Here is a 14,599-nt window from a genome sequence, read left to right on the forward strand (position 1 = left end):
AGACTAAGAAATGAGTAGTGATGACAAAGTGCGAGTGACCATATAAAAATACAGCTTCCAAAAAGCAACAAACAGGAGAGAAAAGCAGCTAATAGAATATAACTGACTAATAATATAATGATACCAAAACAGCCAGGTAGTATGAGATAGACAGACAAATATAAACGACAGGACTATTATAGTATAAAGGTTACATATTGTTATATATTTGTGAAAACAGACAATGGGAGCAAATTACTTTTTATGCCTGACAATGTTCTATTTTCCTGGACCATTATAATGCGATGACAGACAAGGTAGATCACCTCTGTATTAGGGTGTCAGCAACATATAGCTTATACACCCTGGACCTGCAGTGGTCTTACGTCCATTCCGGGTTATGTAGTTGTGTATCCTAGGGTCCTATATCCTGATCTTTAACTAGGCCAGAAAAAATTATCCTAAAAGAGCCACAAGTGAGAATCACATTGATTTAGGAATATTTAAAGAGTAGTACTGTAAACAGCCCAAAGGGTGAAAGAGAAAGACCCATACAAATTTTAACTGGTGTCTTTTACTGATGCATTACTGAACACAGCCTCCAAAGCTGGGTGGAGTGTGCTTAAATGGTTCCAGGGGGGCCTAAATCTGCAAGCTCATAGGCATGTGAATGCCTTCATATAGCCAGTGTGTGAGCCTCTGTTTGGAAAAGGGCTTTCCAAGAGTCCCATCACCATAACAAACGAACGGCTGCTGAGAGACACGATGAGATTTTTTTCTCTCTTATTCTGGATGGAAAAGGTACTGAGAAAAAGGCCTGCATGTAGCACTACTCCTGTTAGGAACTTTTAATACTTAGTGTCAGCATTTGACAGCTGGACAAAACCTACTTAATATAAATATAATAAAATGCAGGACAATTTCTATAAGGTATGTGGTTCTATAAAAGAGTGAGAAAAACATTTCTCAAAATCTTAAGACAGCTAATGGGAATTTTAAGGGATTGAACATCATCAGGTTTGTTCACTGGATGTCAGGGGTCACACTACTCCAAGTATTGTCATAGCACTGCTGCTCTCTTGAAAAACTGAGTGCTATCGGAGGATGACGATCAAGAAAACACTAGACGCGCAATGCACAGCATGGACGGTGAAATAGGTAAGTGTTAAGACAGCTACGTACAGCAAATAATTCCACTGCCCCAAAAACATCCTGTACTTATGAACTCCAATTTCTTACTTAAAGTGGTTCAATGGGAGAAAGGAGGTAAAAAAAAAACAACACAAATACCAGAAGAAAGAAGGGGGTTGGGGTATTATACATCATCATTACTGAAGTACAGACTCCACAGTAATCCTCTGCAAGAGCTCCCATGTCGGTAAAAACCAATGCTAGTCCCAAATGCAGGGAGAAAAGACATTATGAGTGGAGAAAGCCAGGAATGGGAGGGGGAAGAGTGGAAATGAATGGTATTTTTCTCACTGTTTTTACATATAACAACAGTGTAGCTCTCCTCTTTGGCCAAACTCACAACTATTAAACACGTTTTGTGGCATTCTGAAACACAGTTAGAGGAAATTATGGAAGAAAACCTACTGCTAAAAGGCAGAGGATGACTAAAAATGGTGATGATTTATGTGCGCATGGGTATTTGACAAACTATGAGTATGTGTATAACAGCCAACTGTAACCAACATATAAATGTGCCTTTCCAGGTTAGAACATTAAAACTGGGCACTGTTCTGAACCTAACTGTAATTCTGAACTAGAACTAAGTGTCACCACTTCCTTTGGTGACCTTCAGTATTTCAGCCACTAGTGCAGGTAATGAAAAATGATCAAGATTCTGCACAAAATCCCATTTTAATGTGGTTCTCTGTTTTTTCACATTCATTATCTTACAGAAGGATTTATCCATCTTACAACTGCATCACAGGTGCTTATCAAACTACAGACTCCTCAGACTAAAGACTCAAAGCTGTGATTTCAGTTCTATATGCATCTTAGACTGCTGAGCCACTAGTTCATAGGCCTGATTGTGAAACCAGTGTTCAGCATAGGAATGCTGAACAAACAAAAAACACCACTTTTATTTTCACAAAGTAGCCAAGGGTCTGGCTGCTCACTCCTGTTTTTTTGCCTGCTGCTGTGCATCCCAATAAAAGTCTCCATAGATAATGAATATTAGTGGGCGGCCCACAGCCAAACCTTGGCAGTTATGACTGTCCGCTGCGGTGTCTGTGTTAGTCATCTCAGGATGAATGAGTCACCGGAAAGAAACCTCAAGCACCACCCAGGTAACAGTTCAGCCACGCACACTCACACACACACACACACACACACACACACACACACACACACACACACACACACACACACACACACACAAAACACAGCACTGAGATGAGCAAGATGAGGATTCATGAGGCAGTAGGTTTATTATATGGAATTATACTGCCACCATGTGGCCAGTTTAAGAATTAATGAACCTGGTAGACGCAGGCAGCTGCAAAGAATAAAGCATCCAGTATAGAACATTATCTAGGAGTTTGGAATTAACTGTCACATCTGTAATGCAGCACATAATTTATAATCAAGACCCAGATGACAGATTGCAAGCTGTACTGCCACTGGTAGGTGAGTTGCTATTGACTCTGTTATCCTAATAACTGTAACTATAACCTTGACATACACAGCTAGATGATACTAACCCACAATATGCTATGTAATATAAACTGGGGAATAGTGTATCTAAAGTACACTGAAACACAAAATAACTCCTGGAATTTACTAAACATGACAAATACATACTACCAGCACAGGTGGCCTGTGTACAGATACAAAACTGCCAAATTGCCAGAGTCCTGATACAAGCTCAGATGTGTTGGAAGAAAATTTGTTGAGTTCAGCTCTTAATTTTTCACCAGGCTCTTTGCTATCAGTAATGACAGAGCACATTGTTTTCAATCTTCCTTGCAAACCTTACAGCTGGTTAATTTTTCAAATTGGCAATTTGGGATTTTAGTTAAGCTTATTTGTGTGTTGCATAAACTCTTGGTTGTAGTGGATAAGCATAAAAGTAAATGTAAATGAGAAAATCCACAATAAAGCAGAGCTCATCTGTTGTTCTGGCACAGCTGAGCCAAGATTTGAGAACTAAATCAGCCTTACTACTAGAAGTGAAGATACAGACACTGCTACATGCTATATGAGCAAAAGTTCTGTTTTTTTTTAGTGTGTGTGAAGCCAATTTGGTTGCACTGTAAAAAAAAAAATCAGTGGTTGGACAGAAGTCTTTTGGAGAGTCTGATGAGTTCATCGAGCTAATTTGTAGTGATTAGCCAAGTGACCACAGGACAATTCAATGCTGTTCTACATTTTGTTATTGATAAGGAGAATGACACTGTAATGACACATAAACAGATGGTGAATAGGGCAGACAAAAAAAACTGGAAGCAAAAAAGATGGAAAGGCAAATAAAGACAGTAAGGATGATATCACAGGAAGGACGACAGCTTGTATGAGTTCTCGTCACCAGGCCTTCCCCCAATTCCACCTTGACAACATCATCAATCTAATTACTCCAGTAATTACCTCGCTAATGCTGCAAAGGCCTTGAGCCTGCACTTTTACATCCTGTTTTGACTGAGGCCACTGGAAGATGGGCAGCTAAAGGGAAAAGCAGAATTCTCAAACAGCTGGCAGATAATAGATCTGCCACTGCAGATCAGCACCTGTCAACCCTGGCCTTTCAGTGGATGCCTCAGTTGTAGTGTGTGCTTTATTGGTGTCTGAGAAGTGTATAATGTCAAAAAAATCTATGACATTTTCATAATAATGCTCAACAGGACTCTCACACACCCGGACCCTTAGCTGGTATATCGGTGTGTCACTACCAATGACCACTTCACCTTTTAATAACTGTAATCAGAGAATTAAGTGGCTGTGCACACCGAGGCCCTCCACTACACCACCCTGCTTTTATCCAACAACATCACATACTGTACCAACAGCAGTATACACTACACTACATGAGAAAATTAACATAGCTGAAGAAGAATTATCAATTTACGACAGAAAAAAGACAATTCATTTTATTTTAATTTTCAGTACATTCTCTCATTCAGATTAGGTTATTCACGTTTTCTTCAAGTACAAGTATATCAAGTTTAAAATTTCATGTTAATATTAAATCAAGTGACTCCCTATAATGTGTCATACAATAGTTGTTAGTACAGCCAATTCAAATGAAGAATAAACACTTCTGAAAATGTATCCAGGTCTAAATCACTAAATCAGATGGTGACTGAATCAATGACAACAAATCAAAAGCCACATGATTTATTGCAAGTACAACATAGTGCATCCAAAAGATTTAGTCTGTAGCACAAAACTTCTACAAACAGATGGGAAATAACTGTTGTAAAGCACAGAACTCATTTCAGGCTGTAACAGGTTTCTCTTTTCCTCTGTAATTCCAAAGACAACAGTGAACTATCTCCCTTGACAAAGACACAACAGCTTCTGTATTCTGTATCTTTCAGGTCTTTTATGTGCAGATGATCAGGCAGAGTATCTACTACTAAAAAACTAAAGCAATTAGAAAATGCACAAGCCTATGTGCTTTTGTTAGAGAGGCAAGTGTGCTGATTTTCATACAGATCAGACAGAGAGACCCCAGAACAGGCAGCACGATTTCACTCCTCTAGTAAAACTTCGCCAATGCCATTTCAATATATGACATCTGTATTTACACAAGATGGCTGTCTGGCTGCCTTTCATGTGTGTAATGTGGGTGTTTATGAATGATTATGTGTGAGCACACTGTGCCTGTTTCCTGACACCATTTATGATTCCAGACAGACACGGAGTTTAACCACAGGGAATGGTGACTTAGCTCTTAAACCAATCCAGACAACCCTGAGCTTTTTGACCGAAGTAACGTGCTGAATATCATTCATCTCATTGGCCAAACTGGGTACCACAGAGTGTCCTGCCAGCACAGCATAAAGAGGTCAGCATGTGTGTGAGTATGTATCTACGTACATGATGAATGAAATTTGTCTTGTGGTGTTTCCTGTGGGCTTCCAGAGAATCAGGAAATTGTCACATAGATCTATTTGTCCTCTTTTGTTTATGAATAAATTGAAGGAATATTGACTCCCCCATGTTTCATTTAATACCAAAACGTTGTGAGTCATCTTGTAAACAGATGTGTCAGGATGAAGTGCTGCAAATAAGCATCATGGTGGTTACAGCCACTCAATCAACAGAAATGATACGGGTTGTACTTTGGTGATGTGGTCACTCAGCCCCTTAGCTTGCTGTGGTTATGCATTTAGCTACTAAAACATAAACACGCATGTTTATATTTACAGAGGTAATGTAATTTTCATTTAGTTTTCCATACTTGGAAACATAAAATAAATCCAATGCAATTAAAATGCAACATGATCAAATAATTAATATGATTAAATAATAATTGATGGAAAAAAATGAACTTCACGTGGATTTTTCACATTAATATCTTTCCTCAGTAAATCCCTCCTGAGAGTTGTAGGTGACACACTATGTCCTTGGCTTAGGTCGAACCTGTTTATAATAAAAAATAAACAAAGAAAAACCTCTTCGGTCATAATGTGACATCATCTCTAGATGCTTCCAGGGGCATTAAGGTGAATTTAGAGCCATGTATTCAGACGATGGAGGCAAGACTTGATTTGAAGTGAGTGACATTATCAGGCGACAGATTCAGGCTGTTCTGCAGGCACCATTGTTTTCAGGTGTCAGAACAGGAAACAGCACTGGCTGGATACTCCTGGTACCAAACTCATATACATCCATACACATACAATACATAAATACACACATAAATACACACAAACATTTACAAAAAAAACTGCATCCAATCCTTTAGATAGTCTTGTCTAGGCAGATACATCTGCGTCAGCATTAACTACAAATGCTATTAACAAATTATAGCAGGATTATTTATGGTCTGTCATTAGAAAATTCAAGTATGGACAAATGCAGTTAGATCCGGTGCAGATGTGCCACCAGGTAACATGCTTTAGCCCATATTTTTTCTGGTCGAGCACTGGCAAGCTGAAAAGTAAGTAAGTATACTGTACGGTCTGTGTCAGCTGAGGTAAGATGGAGGAAAAATTGCTGGGCACCAGACAATAGTGTTACTGTAGATAATTGCCTTTAACAGTAATGCACGGTCTGGCAGCCTTACAAACACTGGACTGCATTCAACCCCTTTATCCATTTACTTTACTGCACACAAGATCACCTACACACTGCCTCGCTGTCTGCCCTTTCTCTACCAAGATTATAGTCTGTCACTCATAAATGTTAATAAACCATACTCATCCACACACAATGTAGACTCACAATCATCATTACCTGTCCCCTGTCATTAGAACTTGGAACGAAATGGTTATTGTAACTGACCAGATTTGTAATATACAGTAGATGGGGATTTAACACACACCAGTTCTTCAGTACAACTCCCTGGTGTTGCTTTGCTGTGCCACTATCGCTAAAACGCCTCGACGCCTTAACGTTGCAGCACTACTGCTGCTTTGTGAGCCATCAGGCTAAGCTGCAGTTGTTTTGTCACTCTAATTTTCACAAAGCGAGTGGTGCTCCAAAAAGCGTGTAAATGATGAGCAACAATGAGTCACTCTAAATTTATTCTCCTTGCATCCAACATGCCAGGACTGCTTCTTGGCTTTTTGTTCAGACAAAAGAAAAAGGAAAGAGACTGATTGAGACAGAAAGAGACAGAAAGAAGAAGAAGACAGGCAGTATAAATGAATTATATGGAAGACATAAAAAAACACATGCAGGTGGAGAGCACTCCTTGTGGAGCTGCATAAAATGACAGATTGAAAAGAAGCATCCACCAAACGCACAATGTTGTTTAAGAGTGTAAATGCTGCATGCTGCATTGACACAGCATTGATAAGACATTTCTAAGATGGCCTCTTTTGCTGTATGTGCTTTTGCGAGACAAGACTGTGTGAAATCTCACCCCAAAACAAAGGCGGAAGGTCATCAGATCCGATGGTGTCCCCATTTCAAGTTCAGAAGCCAAAACCGTGCAATAAAAGTTTGTACAACACCTTCTTCACAGGTCAGTGATGGATCTGCGGGTCTGTGATCGTAGCCACAAATTTCTCCAACTCCAGCGAGTAAGGTCTACTTCATGGGCCCACAAGGCATATCACAGACAACAGATAGAAGATAACCTTGTCCAACTCTCACATGTGAATTCCATTTGAAGACCAGACCAGATCAGTTCTCTAAGCTATCTGTGTGTGAAGATTTGGTCTTAAAAATTATCAAATAAAAGTAACTGCTTTATTCCTTTAAGTAATCCTAGTAATATCTTTAAAAAGACATCTATATCCAGCAGTGAACTACAGAAAAAAAATTGTGACTGTTCCTTCCCACAGCACTGCTGGTGTCCTGTTGCACCTGTGATACTGGAGAATCAATTACAAGGTTCAGGCTGGTAATGAGGTCTCCAGTTACCTGATCCAGTGACCAAGGGACAATATACAGGTCTTCAATTTTTAATGCATATTCACCAAGCCCGCTGCACATTTGGCATCGTTGCCCCCAAAAGAGCCAATGAAATATGCACTGAGCCTATTTCAATAAAAAAATATATCTAGATAAATTAAAAGATTTTCTATCAAAATGAACAGTTACAGGTAAGACAGTTATCCTTGGTAATAAGAGAAAATATGGAGTAAGAAAAAATGTGGAGAACAAAGTCAGGGCCCGACAGTTTTGGAAACCAGAAACTAGGCAGTAGCTTTCAGCTCCCAGGATGACAGCTCAACTGACAGTATTTAAATTTGTAATCTTTATAACTGAAGTGATAATAATCTTTTGTAATTATATCCTTTATACCACTGATGTTAATGATATTAATTTTACTCTAGCACAATTCTTTGTTGCTTTCTCTTTGTCCTTCCTCTCGTTCACCATGACATAACAGGTACTCTCTCTCTCACACACACTCATGCTTGCATGCATGCACACACACACATTACACATTAAATGGATCCTACATATTAAGCCTTTTACCTATATTTCACTTTTAGCTTTAGCTCCCATAGAACCTCAGCTGCAAGTGGGACAGATAAAGGTCAATCCATGTTGTTCATTACCCCAACAATCCAACCAAGGGTGACATTGCACCATTGTGTGGTAATGCGTTTTTGCAGATGTGAACGTGTGTCTCATTGACTATGTGAGACAAAAGAGATAATAAGCTTGAACCAAATGAATGAACTATGTAATAATTAAAAATTTATCCACACATATAGATAAGTAGAACCAAAGAGAACTACTGCTTCTGGCTTCATCATAGTGGGAAAAAAGGCAAATGAGATCTCAGACTTACAAACTTCCTTTTCAGCTTGCCCTTGCTGCCACGAGTTGGCTTGCCCTCGACAGCAGTACCATAGTCTGAACCCATATCCAGGTGGTCATCCGCTGACACGCTCTTGCGGAGGTAGGCAGCTCGCGCCCGGAAGTGGGAAAAGGGTGACTGGGAGCGAGGGCGGGCCTCGGTGCACCCACCAGGCTCAGGCTCATCTTCACCCTCCATGTCATCTTCTAATCGCCACAGCTCGCCTGGAAGATTAGAGTAAAAAGAAACACAAAGAACGGTATTGAGGTGCAATCACAAAGAGGGTCAAACATTGGAGGCCGAAGGACACTGTATATATGAGCATAAGACAGATTCTATAGATGAGTATTTGTTTCCACAAAGTAATTATTACAAACTCAAACTGTTGACTATCATCTGCTAATTACTATTATAATGTACAATTTTGCTTTCTTTTAAAATATTTTACACCCAAACATCAGCCTGCCTCCTAATCAACTTGATTACAATTCCATACACTGGGTAGAAATAATGGCTCTTGTAAAATCAAGAGGAAGAACTAATTTGCTGTGACAGTGGCATTTTTTTCTTCAGTTTTCACAGTCACACAACAGAAATGGATGTGCGCTGTCACAGCAAAGCTTAGCCGCACTAATCACAGCCAACTTCCATCACTCTGTATTTGTCAGACGTCCTGTCCAACGTCCAACGTCTGACTAACAGCGCTCACGAAACACTCACTTACAGAACCTGGTGCATGCTACCACAGTCCTGTCCATCAAGGCAGGGCACAGTGTCAAGTCATTTACAGTAAAAGTTGTCACTAATATGGGATGTTGTTTAAATCTGTGAATGAAGTGTAGCTAGGTTATTAAACTACTTGAATAAAATAAAAAAAAAAAAAAACAGTTGTCTCAGCACCACTGGGGAGATAAAAAGGGAGAGAGGATAGAGAGAGGCAGCATTGTGGTCAATGACAGAGGTTGCCAGGCAACAAGGGGCCACGTGACACTGAAGCCTCTCTCAATTTGACAGTTTCAACAGAGCAGCAGCAGGGCAGAGGAAGAGACAGACAATCGGACTCAGATGGGTAAATTAAAGGACATAAAATGGAAGCACTTGAGCTAAATAAACCAATCACTGAAAATGCTGTTAGGTCCAGGATCATTAGTAGTAACAGCACAGATTTACTGGATTAGAGCAGAGTACTGGACTCAATACCCTTCTACCAAAATGGGTTTGTTTAGGACATAACGTTCCCATAATTCAAAGAAAAGACAACCTGGGGTAATCAGAGGCAAAGAGAGCCAACAGAAGGGAGAGACAGACAAAAACGCCTCAGTTTGATTACTTATAATCTTTAACTTCTACGTGGTCACATGGCTGTCTGTAATCTGCACTTGGGTTGTACTTGGTAATGTGTGTTGGGTCGCTTCATCTGATACGTTATAGTTAAGAAATTAAATGTAGGGTTGCACTGTGGCTCAGTGGTTAGGCTCTGCATCTGTGGCTCTGGTCTTGGTGCTGATCAAGGGTCTTACTATAGATTATTGAACGAGGACACATCCAGCTTTGGCAAAGATTTGGACTGGAACTGACAGCAAACAAGGAGTCAGCAAAAAAAGAGAGGACTCTGAAAAAGAAGACTGCTGCTATGTCAGCTTCTTACTTCTTAGCCATACCCAACCACCAACTCTGGATAAATGTGCTGCAGCTCCAGAATTATAGAACCTGAAACCCAAATACCAATCTGAGACGTTTTCTAAACATTCTTCTGTGGTGCTTTAATGTGGATTGACCGACTGTGGTGTTTTATTATAGTGAAAATGTTGTGCTTGTTTGAGTTTATTTTAATGTTGGTACAGTAATTCCGGTATTGCTGATCTCTGTGCATCCACTGGGACTTGTGTTTGCTTCGAGAAGAAGCCTTATTTTAATAAGCTCCTTTTCTCTGATGTCTGCTCTTCCCTTTCTCTCTTTGTCGAGTTCCACGTCTTTTCTCTCACAAGCTGCACATAGGACAGAGAGTGGTTTCAGGAAGCAGGGAGTCGACGATGTGTATGCCTCCTGTTCAAGCTGCACACATCACAAATAAGGATGATAACACAACATTTTCCCTTATGCTAACACTTGAAATGTGCCAATTCTCATCTATCTGGTTTCATTCTAGAGCAGTTGACGGTGTGTGTCTGTCAGGGCATGTGAATGAGGGGACAGGCGACAAGGGGCTGTGTAACCTGAGGCATGTCCTGCTCTGACTGCACAGCTGTCAACTCTTATGTGGTAGCTGTTGGCGCGCTGACACCTGAGGAGTTTGTGCATATTTTGGATGCTGCGTTGAGGGTTTGGGAAAGACTTTATGAATGACCCACTTTGCAAAAGTGTGAAAGCTGCTAGAAGCAGAATCGACTGATGTTTAATTATCCGCTGAGAAATTCTGAATGTATTAAAACATACTGCATGTAGGTCACTTTTGAATTAACAAACTCTAGCATAGGTTTCACGTCGTTAAAAATATTGAGTATTTTAAATATTAAATATTGAATATTTTACATGCTCTTGGTTCAGATTTTTAAAGTAGTAACCTCACCTGTGTATTTGATTCATTAATATTGACCTCTCTTTTAATACTTTGTCTTTTAGGAAGCCTGGGAATCAAACATTTCTATAGAAAATCTTCTTTTATTCCATATAAGTCAAATTTTATACCAAAGCCTAGGGTTTCCTTTCATGTAGAATCTTCACCACCTATAAATGTTTTCACCCTTAAAAATACCTTTCATCTGTCCTTAAGATGAAAGCTATCTCTGTCAGCAGCTTCGCAGCTTCAGGATTCTCCATGACAATTTTTCCTCTCAGGTGAAGGAATAGTGTTTGATTTATAGGAGAGAGAGAGAGAGAGAGAGAGAGAGAGATACAGTACTGTATCTTTCTTGCTCCTGATGAGACGGCTAGCTGCCGTGTGCATTTCATCAGGTGAAGCAAATATCAAAAAGCATTTGCAGAAGGTTGAAAGGAATAGGAAATGGGACATGTTTGACACACCTAAGAAGACTTTAGTTTAAGCTCTGTTGGCTTTAAACTCTTGTATCACCAACACAAAGCTGATAGCAAATCATCTGGCTCAATAATAGAGTTTAAAAAGTAATACACTCTGTAAAGGTAAAGGGTCCATCCTTATCCACAGCATAGGTCAGACAGAGACAACTATTTCATGTTTTGAGCTGCAATACTATAATTGTATGCTGGAGTGTGTTGGAGAGAATTTACTCAGGGTTTGTAAAAATTAGATTAGTGATTTGCCTGTGTTGTCATGTAAACAAATCTATAAATAAAGAAAGAAACAAACAAAAAAGATGCCTGGTGCTGTTTTGCTAAAAGCACATTGCCAAAGTACTGACAACTGTAATTATACTGTAGCTGTTTAGTTGTCAGCTTTACCTGCAGGCGGCAGAGTGCAGGAGTTCGGGTGGCTGGTTTGAGTATCTGAGGTCTTCCTGCAAGGTGGACTCCCACCAATGAGGTCAGAGTGATGGACCCTTGACACGGTCGGTGACTGGGGGATGCTGGGTAGGGTGCGGGACTTAGCCAGTAGTGGTCTCTGCAGCTTCCTTTCCAGTGACCTGGTTTGGACAACAGAAATGGTCAATTACATCCATCAGATTAAACTCGTCAATTTGCCCAAAAAACACTTTAAAAACGGACAGATGTTGATGTGCAGTTTGTTTGTTTATGAAATATCTAAATGGTTTACATCAAATTATGCAGTTTCTGGTGATTTTGCTGTGAATGGATTCTTTTTCTATTGCACCTAACAAAAAGACTGGTTGCATAATGGCCAATGTTGGACACAGTATTTTTGTAGCTTGAATATCTCTTATCTGAAGCTTTGATTCATATTTTAATCTGTCACCCGTAAGTCCCCAAACCTTATGAAGCTGCAATGTTAAATCACTCAAATATCCTTTACATGGCAATTCTGTTATGAACAAAAATTTCCATACATGTCAGGAGCCTTTTTTTTTATTACATTTATTTAATCTTTAAAGTATTTAAAGAGAAGACTTTTTTTTTTCCTCATTTAAAAAACTTACACAGAAATCTCAAGTGGACTAATTTTAATGAGACCAGAATTTCAGTTTATAAAACCAAACCCAGTGTTGATGACACTAGTGGCTGATTGATAAAACAATACATAGCTATTAGAGCGCAATTCAATACCAGCACATGTACGCAAACACCCACCCATTCACACACTCTAGTATAAACGTGAAGCTTACTGTTAATGAGTAACAAGAGAGCAGCTGTACTGATCAATAATGAAATTACTCTCCCCTCACCCTTACCAAGCTGAAGTCCATCTGAAACACAACCAATACAAATTGCTTTCTTTTATAACAGTTGATACCACACACTCTCCACTGGGAGACCAATCGATAGCTGCAATCACAAAAATCGGCTGAACAGCCTCAACAGTCAAATAGTCTGTGAATATTAATGATGGCACGTGATGTTCATGCTAAACGGCCGTTTTTCATTTCCACTCTTTATCTGGTTTGTGGTGAATAATGTATGTCAGTGTTTTCAAAGGCTAAAATTGCTGTTTTTTGTTTTTTTTTTTTTTTTCATTCCTACCTTAAGTGCAAACAAAACACACCATTTGTTTTACTGCAGTGTCTGGTCACACAAAGCCTGTTGTTTTCTTTAAACATGACAATTGAAGTGAAAGATTATTTCAATTCCTAGAATGCTGATTTCTTTATTATACATTATATTACAGCAGATGTTATTAATATTACATAAAAATCATGTCTCACGTATAATAAAAGAGAGAAAAGACATGAAAACTCAACAATACTGAGCTACTGCAGCGAATCACCCTCCAGTGCCAGCTCTGATCAGCTTGATGTGCTCAAATTGTCTGAAACGTGGCCTGTATTTCAGATGTCAGAGTCAGGCTGGCAGAATTGGAAGATGTCTGACCTCCAGACTTTTGCGTGACAAGTTTGGGTACAGAACACATGATCCCCAGCTGAAAATCAGTCAAGGACATGCAGGCTGAATTCCCTGAGGCTAATGTGTCCTGACATTTTCGGTGAGATGCACTTTAACATCAGATTTATGATGAGATATTTTTGAGCAAATAAATATAATGGACTGATTTGGAGATATGAGATTTATCTGACATCAATGACATCAATGGCATATTAGGACACTATGTTCAAACAAACTCTGTATGCTGATTTTCTAGTTTCTAGTTCTCTGTCTTAAAGGGCAATCAATTTTGTTTCGTCACACACCACATTCCTGTTTGCTTTATTGTCCAAAAGTTGAATATTTTCTGGAAATACACACAGGTTGTAAAGCACATTTGTACTTTGTGAAATTGGGCTTTAAAAAATAAAAACTTCACTTTACTAAGCAAGAAAGCAAGAAAGCTTATTTCCCAAATGTTCATCTAAAACCATTACTGCATAAACAGCCATAATAATGGTAGCTATGTCAATTCAAATTCACATATCACCCAACAAGCATATTGCATCAAACATTATCGATATTAGCTGATATAAGCCAGCCAATTATACAGCCTTTAAACTAATTGTGGCATCATATCTAATTCATTCATCTTATTAAATCCTTTTAAATCACAAATTAGGTCATTAATATTAATTCATTCATAAGAATTAGTTACTGCATTCTCATTTAAATGCGTAATCATTATGTACAGAATAGATTCTTTTGAGTAGCTTACATCAGTTTTTGCAAGCTACTTTTTAATATTTCATTATACAGACAAGTGCTCTTCAGTAAAACAGTGCTGTGCCAGTGGATGAGTGAAATACTTTGATTCCCTTTTAACTCTCCTGGATGTCTGGCTCAGGATGCATTTGCAGGCTTGGGGCTATTTATCACTAGGGACCTATCAGGTAAACCAACAGCAGGTTTTAAGTCAGCACATCCACAGACTTGAGAGCTGAAGTACTACTGACATCTGCCTGCTCCCTGTTGGTAAACTACTCCCTCCTGACAGAGGAGGAGGGTGTTGGAATCGTGAATACTTGACCTGGGATCCAAGAAGCCCTGGATGTAATGCAAAGCAGAGACATGAAAGAAACAGGATGGTTTGATGATGAATAATGCTTTAGTGCTGGTAAATATTCGAGGATAGGGGTTTCAGCTGATAGTGACTATATACTGTACATGTACTTA

General features: G+C 39.2%; 1 protein-coding gene across 1 annotated transcript in view; it reads right to left on the minus strand.

The window, feature by feature from the left end:
- ankfn1b (ankyrin repeat and fibronectin type III domain containing 1b) overlaps nt 1-14,599 on the minus strand; it is a 106,537-nt gene that overhangs the window by 74,523 nt on the left and 17,415 nt on the right. Inside the window, exons 2-3 of the mRNA XM_026316293.1 lie at nt 11,831-12,012; nt 8,402-8,634 (exon numbers count right to left, since the gene is read on the minus strand). Coding sequence (XP_026172078.1) covers nt 8,402-8,634; nt 11,831-12,012 — 415 coding nt within the window. The remainder of the gene's footprint in view (nt 1-8,401; nt 8,635-11,830; nt 12,013-14,599) is intronic.

The sequence above is a fragment of the Mastacembelus armatus genome, chromosome 19, assembly GCF_900324485.2.
Source record: "Mastacembelus armatus chromosome 19, fMasArm1.2, whole genome shotgun sequence".
Lineage (NCBI taxonomy): Eukaryota > Metazoa > Chordata > Actinopteri > Synbranchiformes > Mastacembelidae > Mastacembelus > Mastacembelus armatus.